The 15,752-nt window shown below is 38.6% G+C and overlaps 1 protein-coding gene across 5 annotated transcripts in view; it reads left to right on the top strand.

The window, feature by feature from the left end:
* Nucleotides 1-14,677, top strand: part of RHOBTB1 (Rho related BTB domain containing 1) — a 48,662-nt gene extending 33,985 nt beyond the window's left edge. For all 5 annotated transcript variants that reach the window (XM_039719625.1, XM_039719627.1, XM_039719626.1 and 2 more), the window contains 7 exons: nt 3,492-3,677; nt 5,407-6,374; nt 6,802-6,920; nt 8,922-9,072; nt 10,626-10,714; nt 11,811-11,916; nt 12,404-14,677. In XM_039719625.1, the coding sequence (XP_039575559.1) occupies nt 3,492-3,677; nt 5,407-6,374; nt 6,802-6,920; nt 8,922-9,072; nt 10,626-10,714; nt 11,811-11,916; nt 12,404-12,573 (1,789 nt within the window). In that variant the 3' untranslated portion in view covers nt 12,574-14,677. The remainder of the gene's footprint in view (nt 1-3,491; nt 3,678-5,406; nt 6,375-6,801; nt 6,921-8,921; nt 9,073-10,625; nt 10,715-11,810; nt 11,917-12,403) is intronic.
* Nucleotides 14,678-15,752: the final 1,075 nt, after the last annotated feature.

Below are 15,752 nucleotides of genomic sequence, written 5' to 3'. Positions count from 1 at the left end.
AATGCTTTATATACTTAGGCCACTGAAATTAATGCAGACCTACTTCCCTCCTCTGCATCCACCGTGGTTCCATACTGTGAGTGGAAAGAGGTTGCTATGGAATTTCTGTTAGGCATCCTTCCTTCTGTAGAAAGGTGTGTGCCAAATGGTGCTGTTAATGAGCCTGAGGCTCAGCTTGATGTATATGTAATTTACCTATAATACAAGGACACTTCCAATGCTTTAAGCCTTCCTTAAGGAGTAGAAAAGTGTGGCAGTTGTTTTTTGTGGTATTACATAATTTCATATTTTGCCTTGCTTTCCTAAGTAAGGGGCTGGGTGGAAAGGGCTCTGCACTGAAAGGCTGCAAGGCAACATGAAAATCTTTTGGAAATGATAAGTGTGGGAAGGTACTTTCTGTCAAAATCTTGATCTTAGTGAATTATTTCTTTGTGAATAGGTATTAGGTAGATTTCTTGTGCTGTTTTCCAATCCCTGTGTCTCAGGATCTCGGTCTGGGCTTCCTGGTTTTCCATGGCAGGGGGGTGGAAAGTATTGGTCTTTAAGGTCTATTTCAACCCAAACTGTTCAATGATTCTATAAAGCACTTCTTGGCGTTCAGGTTTATAAAAATGTTTCTTGAATTATTCCTGAATTTTACTGGGAAATGGCTATGAAATTGTGTTTTTAGAATAAATGCAGCTTGTATTTGTGAATCTGTTGCTGCAGAGAGAAAGGACAAATCAGGTTTATTTGTGTTTTCTTCTTTCTCATTCTCTAGGTAACCAACACAAAAAGTAACTGTACAAAAATGGCAGTAAAATAGGCATTTTAAAAAATCATACCCTTTTACATTCCCTGAGAATATTAAAATAACATTGGTAAATTTTTAATGTTTAGGAAATATTCATGCATTATTTTAACCTGACAGGGTCTGCTTTTTATGAACAAATGTCAAACTAAACTTTATACTGCGGTGTTAGCAAGTTATAAATGTGCCTTTGACATTAATAGGAATTGTAGGTACTTTAATTAAAGTTTCCAAAGGACACCTTTCCTCAAATGCTCGCAGTTCTATGTAGCTGGTTAATCTTCCTCATACATTTCTGTCTCCAGGTGGTACTGAGTGCAAATTGTGCTTATGACTTGGATGAAAACTTAATTTATTATGATAGAGTGGCTGTATTTTGTGAGCTAGCAGAGCCAGCTGTGGTGCTGGTTCAGCACGTGAACTCTGCCACTACCCAGTGCTTTCCCATCCGTCCTGTTCATGGCACAGAACCTTTAATTTCTCTCTGCCCACTGCAGAACTCTCAGGAATCTTTATTTTATGGAGAAGTCCAGGTTTTAACACAGGATAAATAATTTTAAAATCACTTTTTTTTTCCCCTCTTTGCTCTGTTATTCCCTTCATGTGGAAGGCAGGAAGGTGACAATGTCCAGTGCAGTGAGTTTTGGAAGAACCCAGCTTTGCTCATCTCCGTTTTACCATTGCCCAGCAAAGGTCAGAGGCGAGGAGCTGCTAAAGGACCACGGTGGCAAAAACATGATACTCCCTTGGCAAGGGCTGTAAGACATGCAGGGCTGTGCTGGGTGCTCTGGGCTGCCCTGCCCAGGGGCACGGCTCACCCTGGCTCCCTCCGGAGCACAGACTGTGCCCAGCCCAGCACCGGGCACCTGGGGGAACTGGTGTGTCCTGCCTGTGAATGCCTGCTGGAGCTGTTTCCTTTTGGTTTTCTGGGAGATGTGATGTGTGTCTTGTGGCTTGTAAAGTCAGGAGGGTTGGGTCCTCGTGACTGCAATTACTGGGCTTAGGTATTAATTTCTGAAGGATGCTGACAGGCTGTCTCTGTAAGATGCTTAACTGTAGTTAGGAGCAGTCAACGCTTGCCACTCCAGCAGTCGTGATGGCCTTGAATTGAACAACAATTGACCCTGTTAGAATACATGTAACACAGAGTTTTTTGTACCTTAGCTGTACATTGATTTCTCTTTCTGGGAGCTGAGCAAATGCTTGCTGGGGTTTAGGTTTTACTCCTACCTGACCTTGAATAGAGCAAGTTTGAGTTTAAAGCATGTTTGCCTCAGCTGTGCAGCAGACCATTGTGTTGGCTGCTTAGCCCTTCACTATTTACCAGAGAACTTTGCAGTTTCAAAAGGCCTTGTTCCTAGATATGACAGATGTGTTGCAGTTTATATAAGACAGAAATTTGGAGCAGGAGCATTTCTCTTGCATTAAATTGATGCTCACAGCAGTCTCCGTATTGTGTGCAGCTATCTTTAGAAATAGCTGGATATATCTGTGCACTCAGTGAAATGTAGAAAGCAGCACTACTGAGGAGGTATTTCATTATTTAAAAGGTGAACGTTAAGATTCACTGCTGCTGATGCTCTGTACATGGCACAAACTGCAGATACAACACATTGTTGCTAAATTAAAGAGTAATAGAATAGAACTGAGATAGAGATGGTATTGCTGAGCTTACCCTGCTGACAATTCTGTAGCAATAAGTTGCCTCCTCAAAATGTCCCTTCTCTTCCATTTTTCTCAAGAGTTTAAATTCAACTTTTTTTTTCTTTTCTATTTTTTGCCCATAAGAGACCCAAGAGCTTGAGAACTGCTTGTTTATAAATAATGAAATTGCCCCTAGTTAGGTATGCCCTGAGACAAGTGTTCAATCATTTCTCTGCCTTTGGGTGCCAGCTCTGACAAGAGTTAGGCTGTGGTTCAGTGGATGAACTGTCAACCTTAATCCTCACACTTACAATTTATATGGCAAGTTCATTTAGTGAAGTAGTTTCTGTTTTCTTAGAAACCTTTAAAACCCTGCAAATATTGCCATGCTTACTCTTAATTTAAGCCACTGTCCTATTCTATGGTTTACTGACCTTATTTTCACTGTAATGTTTATTTTTGCTGATATTGTAGAAGTGGTCATTTTGCAGTAGTTTGCCCTTCTAACAGGTTATTTATTAAAGGCATTGGAGAATTGCTGTGCAAAGCACATTGCAAAGGCAGCCACCTCAGTACTTCAAACAGTGCGGTAAAGGTATTTCTCCATGACAAGTTCACAAGTGACCTGTGTCTGCCTATGTGGCTGTTCTGAAGTTTTGCACAGTTCCTCTCTAATTCCTAAGCACCAATGATCTTTGAACTACAATTTAGGTGTCCAGTCAGCAGAATTGCTGAAGCAGGGACAGCCTGTGAGTAACTGTTGTGTAAAAGTAGAGAATGGAAAGCCCTACCTCTCTTCTTAGTGCTCCGCTCCCATGTGCTGGGATCATCTCGGCATGGAGGGGCAGTGCTTCCTGGGTATGTGGCTTTGTGCTCCCATGCTTTTGTGGTGAAATGTGTAGCTTCTCTCACACCTCTGCACGAGCAACACGTATTCTGACATCTGGTGTCAGCACATTTGTCAAAGAGCAGAGCGGAGCAGTAACAGAAATAGGTGAAACTGCAGCAAAAATAATTTATGGGGTTTTCATCAGGTATTTTCTTGTTACCTTTCTAGGTCCGACGTTGTTGTTCTGTGCTTTTCAATTGCTAATCCTAATTCCCTGAATCATGTGAAAACAATGTGGTATCAAGAAATCAAGCACTTCTGTCCTCGCACACCTGTCATTCTGGTGGGCTGCCAGCTGGATCTCCGCTATGCAGACCTCGAGGCTGTTAACAGAGCCAGGCGGCCTCTGGCAAGGTAAAGTTTAAACAAAAATGAGAATTTAAAAAAAATCACCTTGGTAGTCAGGTACAGCACTTGCAAAAGAGAAACTGGAGAGCCTAGTTTCCTTTTTTTTTTTTTTGTACGATGAGAATATATGTGCTTTCTTCTTTTTTAATTCTGTTGTCTGAGTTGGCTAGTTCTTTAACACACACAGTTATTAAGTTTCCCACAAAACTTTTGTACATTGGCTATCTAAACATATTTGAGTGGCAGAACACTACAGTAAGATAGAGATGGTAATGATTATTGAATGTTTTCTTATGTATTTTTATCCATGAATATGTGTATCATGTCCTACCCTCTCACTATTGTCAGGTACTGTTTTAAACTGGCAGATTCTACCCAAATTTTCTTAATTCTCTTTTTTTTCTTTTTTTTTGTAAATGTAATCCTAGATCATAGCAGAAAATGAAATGGTTGCAAAGTAAACTTCTAAAAGTTCTGAAATTAAAAGAGAGTTTGGGGGTTGTTCTAGAGAAGCTTTGTTTCTCCTAGATACAAAATACAACCATTCACATATTTGGCCACAGCAGTCCCACAATAACTGGCTTGCTTCTAATTTATTCTTTTTATGGGAATTTCAATGAGACCAGATTCACGGAAATAATATCCATGATTGTGTAATTGATGACTGTATTGTAACAAATTTCCGTAAAGAAATTGAATTAATATTTTGTGGGCCCTTTGAATTGCATTGCAGTCAAACTCTTGACTTAGCAATATGATTTTTATAGGTCTATTTGTTTATTAAACATTTCTTTGTTGTGAGGGTGGGGTGGGCTTTTTGGTTGACTCTTTAAAAGGAAATGGTCTTTTTTCAAAACTCCTCTTCTGCCCTAATCCTGCTCCCTGATTTCACCATTAGTAAGTTTGAGTCAGAGCTCTGTGTGTCTGGCACAGACTCCTGCCACCTGAACTGGTTATTTATTAGCTGGCACTCAGCAAGCTGTTGTCTGGGGTGTGTTCCATCTGTGCCAGCTTGTGTCTGCCCAATGTGGTGGGCTCAGAGAACACACTCTTGGGTCGTGTCTTCTGGGGAGGTGATTTTTTTTGCTGGGAAAATGGATCCCAGCCCAGACTTTTTACTGGTTTGTTTACCCTGCATCATGTACTAGAGCTGCTCTGGAAATTCATGAGTTCTCACATAATACTTCTGCAGCCAAAACAAACCTATCTCTTGCATTGTGTGTTGTTACTCTTTTGTTATAGGCTACTATGATTTTCTTTTAAAAGCATGAGCCTAAGAAATATTTCTATTTCATATTTAGCTGTATTTCTGGCATTTTTTTATGTCATGATACTCTCTATTTGTGTTTAAATGATGGTTGTGACAGAATATCTGAGTAGTAAGGGATGGTGGGAGGTTTTTTAAATAATGAAAGTTCTCGAGTATCCTATCAAATTTTTTTACTGTAAATTTTACTTGAAGTAAGAGGCAGCTCCATTTTGCCTAAATGATATCCACATATATTTAGTAACATTGCAAAGACACCACCAAACTTAAATGAAATTAGAAGTATGTGCTATTCTAAAACTCTGTGGAGTCAATATTGTAGATTTCCAGAGGGCTTTGTGTGCTTAGTTTTATATTATGTTTCATTTGAATGATAGTTATCTCAGATTTAGTGCTGAATATTTAGTAAAACTCCATGCTTTCTAGGGTAACTTTGTGTGACAAGGTTCATTTTTTGTTTAACCCTAGGCCAATAAAAAGGGGAGACATTTTGCCACCAGAAAGAGGCAGAGAGGTTGCCAAGGAACTCGGGATACCCTACTATGAAACCAGTGTATTTGACCAGTTTGGAATTAAAGATGTGTTTGACAATGCAATTAGAGCTGCCCTGATCTCCAGAAGACACCTGCAATTCTGGAAATCTCATTTGAAGAAGGTCCAAAAACCTTTGCTTCAGGCTCCATTCCTACCTCCAAAAGCCCCTCCTCCAGTTATCAAAATTCCTGAGTGTCCCACGCCGAGCATGAATGAAGCTGGATATTTATTGGACAGCCCACTGTGTGCAGATGTCATGTTTGTTCTTCAGGAGCAGGACTGCATTTTTGCTCACAAGATTTACCTAGCTACCTCCTCTTCAAAGTTTTATGACCTTTTCTTAATGGAATGTGAGGAAAGTCCATACTTGGATGAAACACAGTGTAATAAAGAAAATACAAATAAGGATGTTCTGGCCAGTCACCTTGAGACAAACAGTGACAGTGACGAGGCATCCTTGAAATCTCTTGATGTTAAAATTCCCCCACCAGAAAGCAGTGAGTCTTTAAACACACTAGAAGCTGAATCTGGTGAAACAAACTCTGCAGCAAGATCCCTGTCCTCCTGGGGTAAGGGGTTTGTTAGTGTGCACAAGGAAATGCAAGTGAATCCTGTCTCAAAGCGGACGTGTCCTGTAACTGTGGTAAAAATGGATTCCTCTGTGCAGGCCGCACCTTTTAAAACTGTTTTGCAGTTTTTATACACAGGCCAACTGGATGAAAACGAAAAAGACCTCACCAGACTGGCTCAGATTGCTGAAATCTTGGAAGTATTTGACTTGCGAATGATGGTGGAGAATATTATGAATAAAGAAGCCTTCATGAATCAAGAGATTACTAAAGCATTTCATGTCAGAAAAGCTAATCGGATAAAAGAGTGCCTTTGCAAAGGGACATTTTCTGGTAAGTAAATACATGCTTAAGCAGGAAGAGAGTTATTTCTTTTTTTCTCATCCATGTTACTGTCACTTCATAGACTTTAAACAATGTGACAGCTTACATTGTTTTGAGAGGATGGATGACTCCAAAATTGTAGTGTTACTCAGGCCAACTGTTCCAACCTGGGATTCTGGAGTTTCATTTCTCAAAATCTACTCACAGCTTTTAAATAAGCAACACAATTCTCAGAAATGTTGAACATTCAGTATCCCCCTTTACAATTAAAGCTTTTTATTAACTATTTTAAATGCCAGAGTTATTTTGGAGGTGGAGATCATGGGAAATGAAGGAAGTCCTTGGTTAACAGAGTTCAAGTGAAACACATTCCTGAGAGCAGGTTACACCTTAAACGCAGACTTGCAGCACTCCTGTGCCTTTGTTCCCATGGCAGATGTGACATTTAAATTGGACGATGGAAGCATCAAGGCCCACAAGCCACTGCTGATCTGCAGCTGTGAGTGGATGTCTGCTATGTTTGGAGGATCATTTATTGAAAGCTCCAACAGTGAGGTATTTGTCTATTTTTGTTTCTTTTGTTTGCAGTGTCTGATGGATTTAGAATGATGGAAGCATCATTTATTTGAAAGGTTGCAACAATCCCTAGAATCAGGGATTTATTCTTCCTTGCAAACCTGTGATGCTTTTCTTCTTAAGGTATTAAATAAGGCTGCCCAGGAAGACAACATACTTTCTCTCATGCACAAGTCTTCCTCCAGCACTGGAGTGTGTGTTTAAACCCAAAGTCCTGTAAAATATTAAATATGGGAAAGGAAATTAAGTATGAATTTGTGAATTTCTCTAAAATAATTTTTTAGATTTTGTGAATATATATTTATATGATCAAAATCACTGCAAAGAATACTTGGGGCAGGGACATTGATAAAGAAATTAAAGGTAAAAAAGAGTTAAAGACATATGAATGTTAAACTAGAAAAGGAAGCTGTTTTCACAGTAGAAACTGAGCTAACTTCAGGAGAAGTTCTACTAACTTCAGTAGAAACTCAGCACAGATTCTGAAATGCATCATCTTGTCCTTTGGAGTTAAGCAGGTGTACAATGGAGTTTAAAAGATCTCAGTGCTTTGAATAAGATTTTGCAGAAGCCCTGTATTTTCATGTGCCTTCATGGTCTGTTTTTCAAATTCCAAACACTGTGCTAATACTTTTTCTTGTGCCATACCCAGTTGGTGTTTTTTTGTTTGGTTGTTTTTTGGGTTTTGGTTGTTTTTTTTGGGGGGGTTGGGGTTTTTTTGTTTTGTTTTGGTTTTTTTTTGTTGTTGTTTTTGGGGTTTTGTGGTTTTTTTTTGTTGTTTTGTTTTGTTTTTCTTGTTGCTTTCTGTACAGTTAATGTTCATATGAAATGTTCACGTTTTTTGTGTTTAATATTCTGATAGATATTTTTCTACTTCGGTTTTTCTGGCTTCTTCTAATACAGCTGTAGACATAATTCTTTTCCCAGAGGCACACTCAACAAGTGGTTCAATAAAAATACATCATTTGATTCTAGTATACAGCATTTGGCAATGAAGAATATTCAGTTTTCTACCAGCTTATTTTTAATTATTAGCTTCACAGTCTTAGCTCATCTTTCCAATTTAAAATATTTAGCTTCCATTTTGTAGAGTTTAAAGCATTCAGTAATGCTTTTGAAAGCATTAAAATATTAAAATAAAATATAGGTAGGTATGAATGGAGTGGTTTACAAATAATAAAAACCATCTGTTTTTACATACTACCTTTTCTGTATTTGGGGCAAATTTTATAAACTCATTCATTAAATTTACAGTTCTCTGCATTAACAAAAATACATTAATAATGAATGAATTTCACAGCTAGCTGCTCTCACTTGGAGAACTGAGCTGTTTCCCAGAGTGGCTGGTGTACATGAAAGGTTTATGCTTTAGCATGAGAAATTAGACAGTTTTTGTCCTAGTTCTGGTAGCTTCATTCCATGCTGGTTACACTCACTACATGTGTGGGGCAGAAAGGGCTTACATTTTTTTTTCTGTCTCATCCCTTCAGTTCTCAGTTCCTTCTCAACCTTGTTTACCTGGACAGTTCGGTTATTTACCAAAAGACTGAGAGGGATGGTTTTACTGTTATCCTTTGTTTTCTGTTATACTCAGAATCCACAGAAAATCCCTTGCCAGGAGCAGATAGATTACATTCCTCAAGGAGTCCACCAAGGGAGGTTTGGCATGGGAAATGCTCAGGAACTGTTATGTGTAGCTGTCAATTTGTAGGCTAGAGAGCATTGAACAGAGTCTCTGTTTGATCTGGATCCAATTCCAGCTTGGATATAACCTGGCACAGGATCTGACTCTGGAGCAATGCTTACCTGTTGGCAGTGTCTTGAACTTGAATGGGAAATTTCTGCTTTGAAAAATGTTTTCCCTGCATTTCTGAAATGCCTTGAAGAGAAAAAGTAAGGCAAAGTGAGAGAATTGAAATATAGCTGCTATATGAAAATCCCTTAATAATTATAAATTCTCTTCTTAAATATCTTTTCCAGGTAGCTCTGCCCAACATAAACAAGACCTCCATGCAAGCAGTTTTAGATTACTTGTATACCAAGCAACTGTCCTCCAGTCAGGAACTGGACACCCTTGAGTTAATTGCATTGGCAAATAGGTTTTGCCTTCCTCACCTGATTGCTCTAGCAGGTAACAATTTTTTGGCCTTGTCCGATGCACTATCTTCTGCAACAGCTGAAATTTGCTTTAATGGTTTTTGGAACACAAGATTGTCTTGAGTGTCAGAGAAATACTTTTTTTCTGAGAGGGGTTGTTGTAATGCAAATTGATATTTTCACACAGAGAAATGTATTTGCCTCTCTCTTGCCTTTTTTAGTTTTGTGCTAATCCAGCTCAGAACACTGAAGTTTTCTGTGCTTTAAAAACAGAAAGAGTAAACCTTCTCTTTAGCATTGAGGATAATGTCTGTGTATTGTAATATCCACTCTGTTGTTGTTAATTTACCTAAAACCAGGAAGGATTCTGGGTTTTCCATTAAGTAATGAATGAAGTGCTCCGCTTTATATTTCTGTTCAAAGAGAGTCAGTTTAAAACTTACCTAGATGATCATGTTTTTAGAAATGCTGTCTAGGTCCCTTTTCACTAGATGAGAATTGGATATTTTGGTATATCCCTGGGCATTCAGCCCTCATTTCAGGAAGAAAACTTTTCAATCCCATATTTAAAGAAAAATTACAGGTTAGAATACCACTAAAGTTTTAAAAATAAATCCATACACAACCCCGACCTCGGGGGTTGTTTGGGTTGTGTTGTGTTTAATTTGTTTTTCTCTATGTCAGTCATTTGGCATTGTTCTGGAGACATGTCCAAAAAACTCAGAGAAAGCTGAAACAAAGCTACACCTAGCTACAGGACTTCATTTAGGCAGAATTTAATCACATACCAAACCCTGGCATTCCTTCAGCTGTGCATCAGGAGTGTGTCTGTTGTCTTTACTGGTTCTGACAGACCAAATCTTTATTGCCAGATTTTATTTGCACATAGCTGAAGTTTTGGGTATTTTTTAAGATAACTGCAGTGTAAACATACATACAGTATTAAGAATGTTTCATTCTATTTAATTGTTGGTGAAATAATTTTGAGTCCAAAAGCTACTGCCAACAACTGAACCCAATAGAATCAAATCAAATGCCAGTGTTTCTGGAAAAATGCTCAGACTTCCAAGATTCTAGGAAAGGGTTAAGGAGAATCTTGAACTGAGGTGATTGTTGGGGGGGCTGGTCAGCCTTCATCTGAATCCCTAGGAACAGCCAATCTGAAAACCTAAAGAGGGCCTGAAGTGACCTTTTCTCTATCAGTGCTGTGTGAATACTCATTAATAAATAATTCAGTGGCAAGTGCAATGTTGATTAAAAACTTTGTATGACTGAAAGAAGACAGCTGATCCATATTTCTAATTTAAATTGAATATTGTACCCATGCCAGAGAAAGACTAGTGACTGCTGAACTTTGTGTTTCTATAAGTGGTTATGAACCACATCTTCAGCCACAGCTCTACAGGTCAGAATTTGACTTCCCCCAAATCTCAACTTGCTGAGGATACCTGTGTGAATGTGGCCCCTGCAAAATGCTGGTTACCACCAGGAGGAGGGAGAACATGCTGCATGGGTTCTTTGTGACCATGGTGTGACCTTGCAGTGTGGCTGTTTGCCCTGTGAGTGATGAGTTTTCTCCCCTAACAGAGCAGCACGCAGTGCAAGAGCTGACAAAGGCCTCCATGAGCGGCGTTGCAATAGATGGAGAAGTCCTCTCCTATTTGGAACTGGCACAGGTGAGTGTACAGAGCCTTCTGAAGAGATTCTGGTCAGCTGCAGGACTTGCTTTTAGCTCCCTACTGGTTCTGAGCATTGCTTCTAAGTGGCTTAAAGCCTGCACTTCTGAGAGTGACTTACAATAAAACTTAGTTTTATCTTCAGTTCTAAAGAAGGTGTTTTCATTAGTTCAAAAGTAAGATATCCCTTTAAGTAACCTCAGAGGAGTTGTCTTTCAGATATATATTTTAGTTTGTCTTGATTGTGGAACTTCCAAGCTCCATGTTCTCATGACCATGGTGCACTAACTAACATGAAAAGCAGTGTAATGAAGCTGTTCAGCTTTGTAATGGTGATTGATTCTTGCGTTCCTTTCAATTCAGCTCTTGGAGATATATTTAGACCTGTACTGCAAAGACAACATTTCTTGAATCCTTAAACTGGCTACTTAAAATCATCTGATCAATCATCTGATAATTCAGAGTATGTGCAAATCTTCTTTATGTTCAAGTGCATTTCAGTATTTCTTGAGTCCCATAAATAATTAAAAGAGAGAGCTCCCAGCTCACATTTAAACTTCACACCTGTTTCCCAAAATGCAGCAGATTCCCAGCTACAGTGGAACAAGCTAAAATATTGTTTAAATTTTATTATTCTTGATTTCACACTAACAATGAGTCAGCTGCAGCTTGGCTTGAAGTAGTACTAAAACACTGCACAAAAGTAGCACTGCCCACCATGCAAGATTCCCTGCAGCTGTTTTTGAGACCCTCTGTGCAATACCTGTAATCCTGTTGCAAAACCAGAATTGAACCCCTCCCAAGAGAAAGTATCTCACTTCACTTAATTTCTGTCTTAGGAAGGGCAATCTTTCTTTTATTTCCTTCTCCTGGTTGGAGACAAGCAATATCTCTAGGTACTGTTAGAATATCCTCTGTAGCCAGCACCTAGCTCATGTTTATACTCCGAGATCAGAGCTGGCAGTCAGGATGATCACCTGGGAGAGTACAGCCAGGTACCATCTGCTGGGACCATTCCAGCTTTAGCTGTAAATAGGGGCTGCAGAATGAATGATAACCCCAGGAAATGGAATAAGCTCTTTGTTTTTCTTCACAGTTTCACAATGCTAACCAGCTGGCAGCTTGGTGCTTGCACTACATCTGCACCAATTACAACAGCGTTTGCTCAAAGTTCCGCAAGGAAATCAAAGCTAAATCTTCAGGTATGGGCAACTTCCCTGCCAGTTTTCATAAGGTTTCCCCTTCTTTCTCCCCACCCAGTTGATTAAACATAAAGACAAAGATGAACTCACGTAGCTAAGCCATGAGACTGAACCTCTGTGCTATCTTGAACAGCATTCATAAATTCTTATCTGCAGAGAAAGGTCATAATCATTAGCCAGATTGTTGGGCAAGCATTGTGTTCTTTACCTAATTCAGTGATGCTAAAAGGAACAAAGGCTCTGCAATGAAAAATACACTCTGTAAAGGCCTTGCTCTTTCATGGTTTTTGGTAAACTAATGCCTCTTTTGTGTAACCACTTTCAAAGTCTTTTCACACATAAGACATTTGAGGAAACTGGGTGAATCATTGATAAGTAAGCCAGCATAGAAAATGGATCAATGATTAGCTTTTTGCAAGTGATTTCTGGGATTTGTGTATCTTACTGGCATCTTTGAGGATTTTTTTAATTGATTTTTTTTCATCAGATAATCAAGAATATTTTGAGAGGCATCGGTGGCCGCCTGTGTGGTATTTAAAGGAAGAAGATCACTACCAGCGAGTTAAAAAGGAGAGAGAAAAGGAAGATGTTGCACTGAACAAACATCATTCAAAGCGGAAGTGGTGCTTCTGGAATTCCTCTGCTGTAGTTGCCTGAACAAAGCAAATAAGTGGAAATCCTTAGCCAGAAGTTACTCTTATTGTTAGAAATAAGATAAAGTTCAGGTTTTCAGGAAACTGTGTTCCACTTGTGCATTTATTACTTCTAGGGTCAAAAGCACAAGCTCACCGAAAATGAGCCTGGAACAGCTCCTTGAAGTCATATGTATATTTTTGACTGGTAAGCAGATAAATGTCAACCATTATTACATTACTTTTTATACAAAAAAAACCAAATCCAGCATTAATGTTTCAATCTCCAGTTGGGAAATATTTTTATACTGTCTGGTGTATTTTGTTCGGATAAAATTCTGGATACTGTTTTGTTTTACAGACCACAAAATAACCATGTAGCAGCTTTGTAATTAGATTTTAACTATTTTTACTATGCGAGTACAGTGGAATAGACAATCTTCAGTCAGAAGAGACTGCTTTTAGATTATCTCATAAAAAGTCATCTTAGGAAAAAAAATCTAGCTGTCTACTATAGGTTGTCTTTTTCAAACTAAGTACTGTGCACTGGTAATATAATTAGATGGTTATTTCCCCTTTCTAAAGCAAAGGGTTAGAATAAGATCCAATAACTGCAAGATATAGAGTGCTTGATCTTTGCTCAGCTGAATAATAGACAGTATAATTACCTGTTCAACTGCAGGCAAATGTATTTCTAATATTTGCCATGTAAGTGCAAATAATTATGACTATGTGGGCCATGTGAAATCTAGTGATTCTAAGTATTCAGAGGTTTTATATGTCTAGATCAAAGAGGATATTTCTAAAATCATTTAGAAGGGCTTATTAATTTATATCCTTATACAAGTATGGATCTGAATGCAAAAAGCAGTTACACTGCTTGCATTTGAATTACTGCATGGCAGTTACCTTGTTCTGCAGGATCTTCACCATGCAGCCGTTCCTCATGCTGAATTCCTTTTTGCTTCAGTGCAAGCAAATGAAAGGGCTGCACAAACAAGTAGATGTTATCTAGTGTTCCAGCATTTTGTAAGTGAAGAAGGGTCTTCACACACAAGATTACTTCAGTTTGATTCAAATTCTTTTATAGCTTTTCCCAGGTAGAACTGAGGGTTTGAGGTTATTTTTAAGTAGGTAATACATTTCCTGTGGAAGTAGATGTTCCCAGAATGCTGGGGGCAGACTGATGGCAGAAAGGCAGGAATTCTGCACAAGTGGTGCAGGACAAGCAAAAGCTTCCAGTGTTTCCAAATAGCCTGTGTGTTTATGACTTTTTATCAACCATTACTCTAAAGCTGCAGTGTTACACTAGATTACATAAGGATGAGCGCATTTTTTAAAAGACCAAAACTAAAATACATAGACTGTAGAAGATACACATGCAATCCTGCAGTGTCTCAGGCACAACTCTGTAACCAAGGTAGTATTGTGTATTAGGTTTGTTAATGCTGTTCTGTGCTGGCAGCTCAGCACACCAATGTGAAAAGCTGTTTGTTCGTGGTTTTTTCTCTGTATCCAAAGGCAAGGCAGTACAGTCACCCCCCAGCACTGTAGGTCAGGAGAGGCTTTGGCCTGAAAGCCATAAACACCTCGACATATTTGCATTCTGCACAGACTCATTGCCAGGCTGAGGCTACCACAGCTGGGTCACCAGCATGGGAGGAGAGGCTGCTCTACAAACCTGTATGAGGAGAGCAAGTGAGAGATTCCTACCCCTCTGAGATCCATCACCACCTGGTGATAAAGAAGGGCTATAAACGATGGTTGCAAATATATCTCCTTAATTCTTGGTCAGTGACAATGTGGACAAGAACCTGGAATGAGAGAAGGCATGTCAAGACAGAAAAATAGCTGTTGTCATAAAATGTTAACCAGTCACATTTTAAGTAAGTATTGCTACTAGGTTTTACACAACCAAAGCTACTGTATGATTGTAATCTTGCCAAACTGTAATGGATATATAAATGAATCTGAGGTATATGCAATAATATCCAGTTATTCTAGTTATCAGCTACTATAACCAAGTGGCTGGTTCATTTGGTTAATGCTGTCTATGGCCTTTAATCTTGGTGGTTACTTTGTGTTTTTTATTTTGGAAAAAAAAGTAAATAAAACTGTTTAGTTACAAATTGTCTCCTAGCTCTTTGAAGAAACTTCCTTAATTATGCCTTGCATCCTTCCCTTTTTAGTGCTGCTTGTAAGCATTCAGTTCTGCTGTCATTAATTGAATTTTACTGAAATTTTGCATATTTGTATAGCACATTAGGATTTATGGTTGGGAATGTCACAAGGAAATCCTACAGTTTGCATATGATATTGGAAGGTTGGTGCTTGTCACTTACTGTTAAACTGCACAGCAAAAGAAAAACAAACCTCTTGCCTCTTTTCCCCATGGTTTCTAATATTTAATTAGCATGATATTACCCAAGGGACATGAAACTAATTGGTCATGACAGACACAGGGAGGAAAAATGTAGGTAAACAGCAGGATGTCTGTGAGGTTTTCAGTATGCTCTAAAATATGTACAAACACTGTTTTCCCCATTTTCTCACTGCCTTAGTTGTCAACCATCTTACAGAATTCCTCATTACCTATTAGCAAACACTCAGCTTCCTGAATACAGCTTATTTAATTGATAGATGTGTAAAGCTGGTCTTTTCTAGACAATTTTTGCAAGATATCATGCAAAGAATGCCACATTAAGAGCTTTGAAAAAATCCACAAAGCAACGCCATTGACACTGAAAGTAAGTACATTCAGTACAGTGTTTGTTTTTCAAGTGCTAATTTATGAAAATGTTACATATCTAATTTACTTTTGGAAGTAAAATTTTATTTCTTTGAACTTACCATTAGTAAAAGGTAATGGGCTAAAAAGAAAGAGTGGTGATGTCAGGTGTAAAAATGTTTCTCTAGTCTATGATAAAAGCAGTAGCATGGGAGGAAGGAGCAAATCAGAAGCATTGCTCTCCAGGGTATTCTGTTTGAAATATTAAGACCAATATTAAGAAGTCTTTGTTTCTGGGGAGTCTCATTCATCTTAGCTCTTAGAAACAATGTTTTCCTATTTGTTTTTTAAGACAGAATTTCTGCCAGCAAATTTTTCTGCACCAGAACAGAAACCAGTTTCTGTGGCTTCCTACCTGCAAGTAGCCCACCAAAGCCAGAAATAGCCAGTTGTTGTGCAAAATGGGAGTGGCCAGA

This window comes from Passer montanus, unplaced genomic scaffold (assembly GCF_014805655.1).
Source record: "Passer montanus isolate IOZ18808 unplaced genomic scaffold, ASM1480565v1 scaffold42, whole genome shotgun sequence".
NCBI classification, from domain to species: Eukaryota; Metazoa; Chordata; class Aves; order Passeriformes; family Passeridae; genus Passer; species Passer montanus.
Note: the sequence above shows the minus strand (reverse complement) of the source record. Positions and strands in the feature narration are given on the sequence as shown.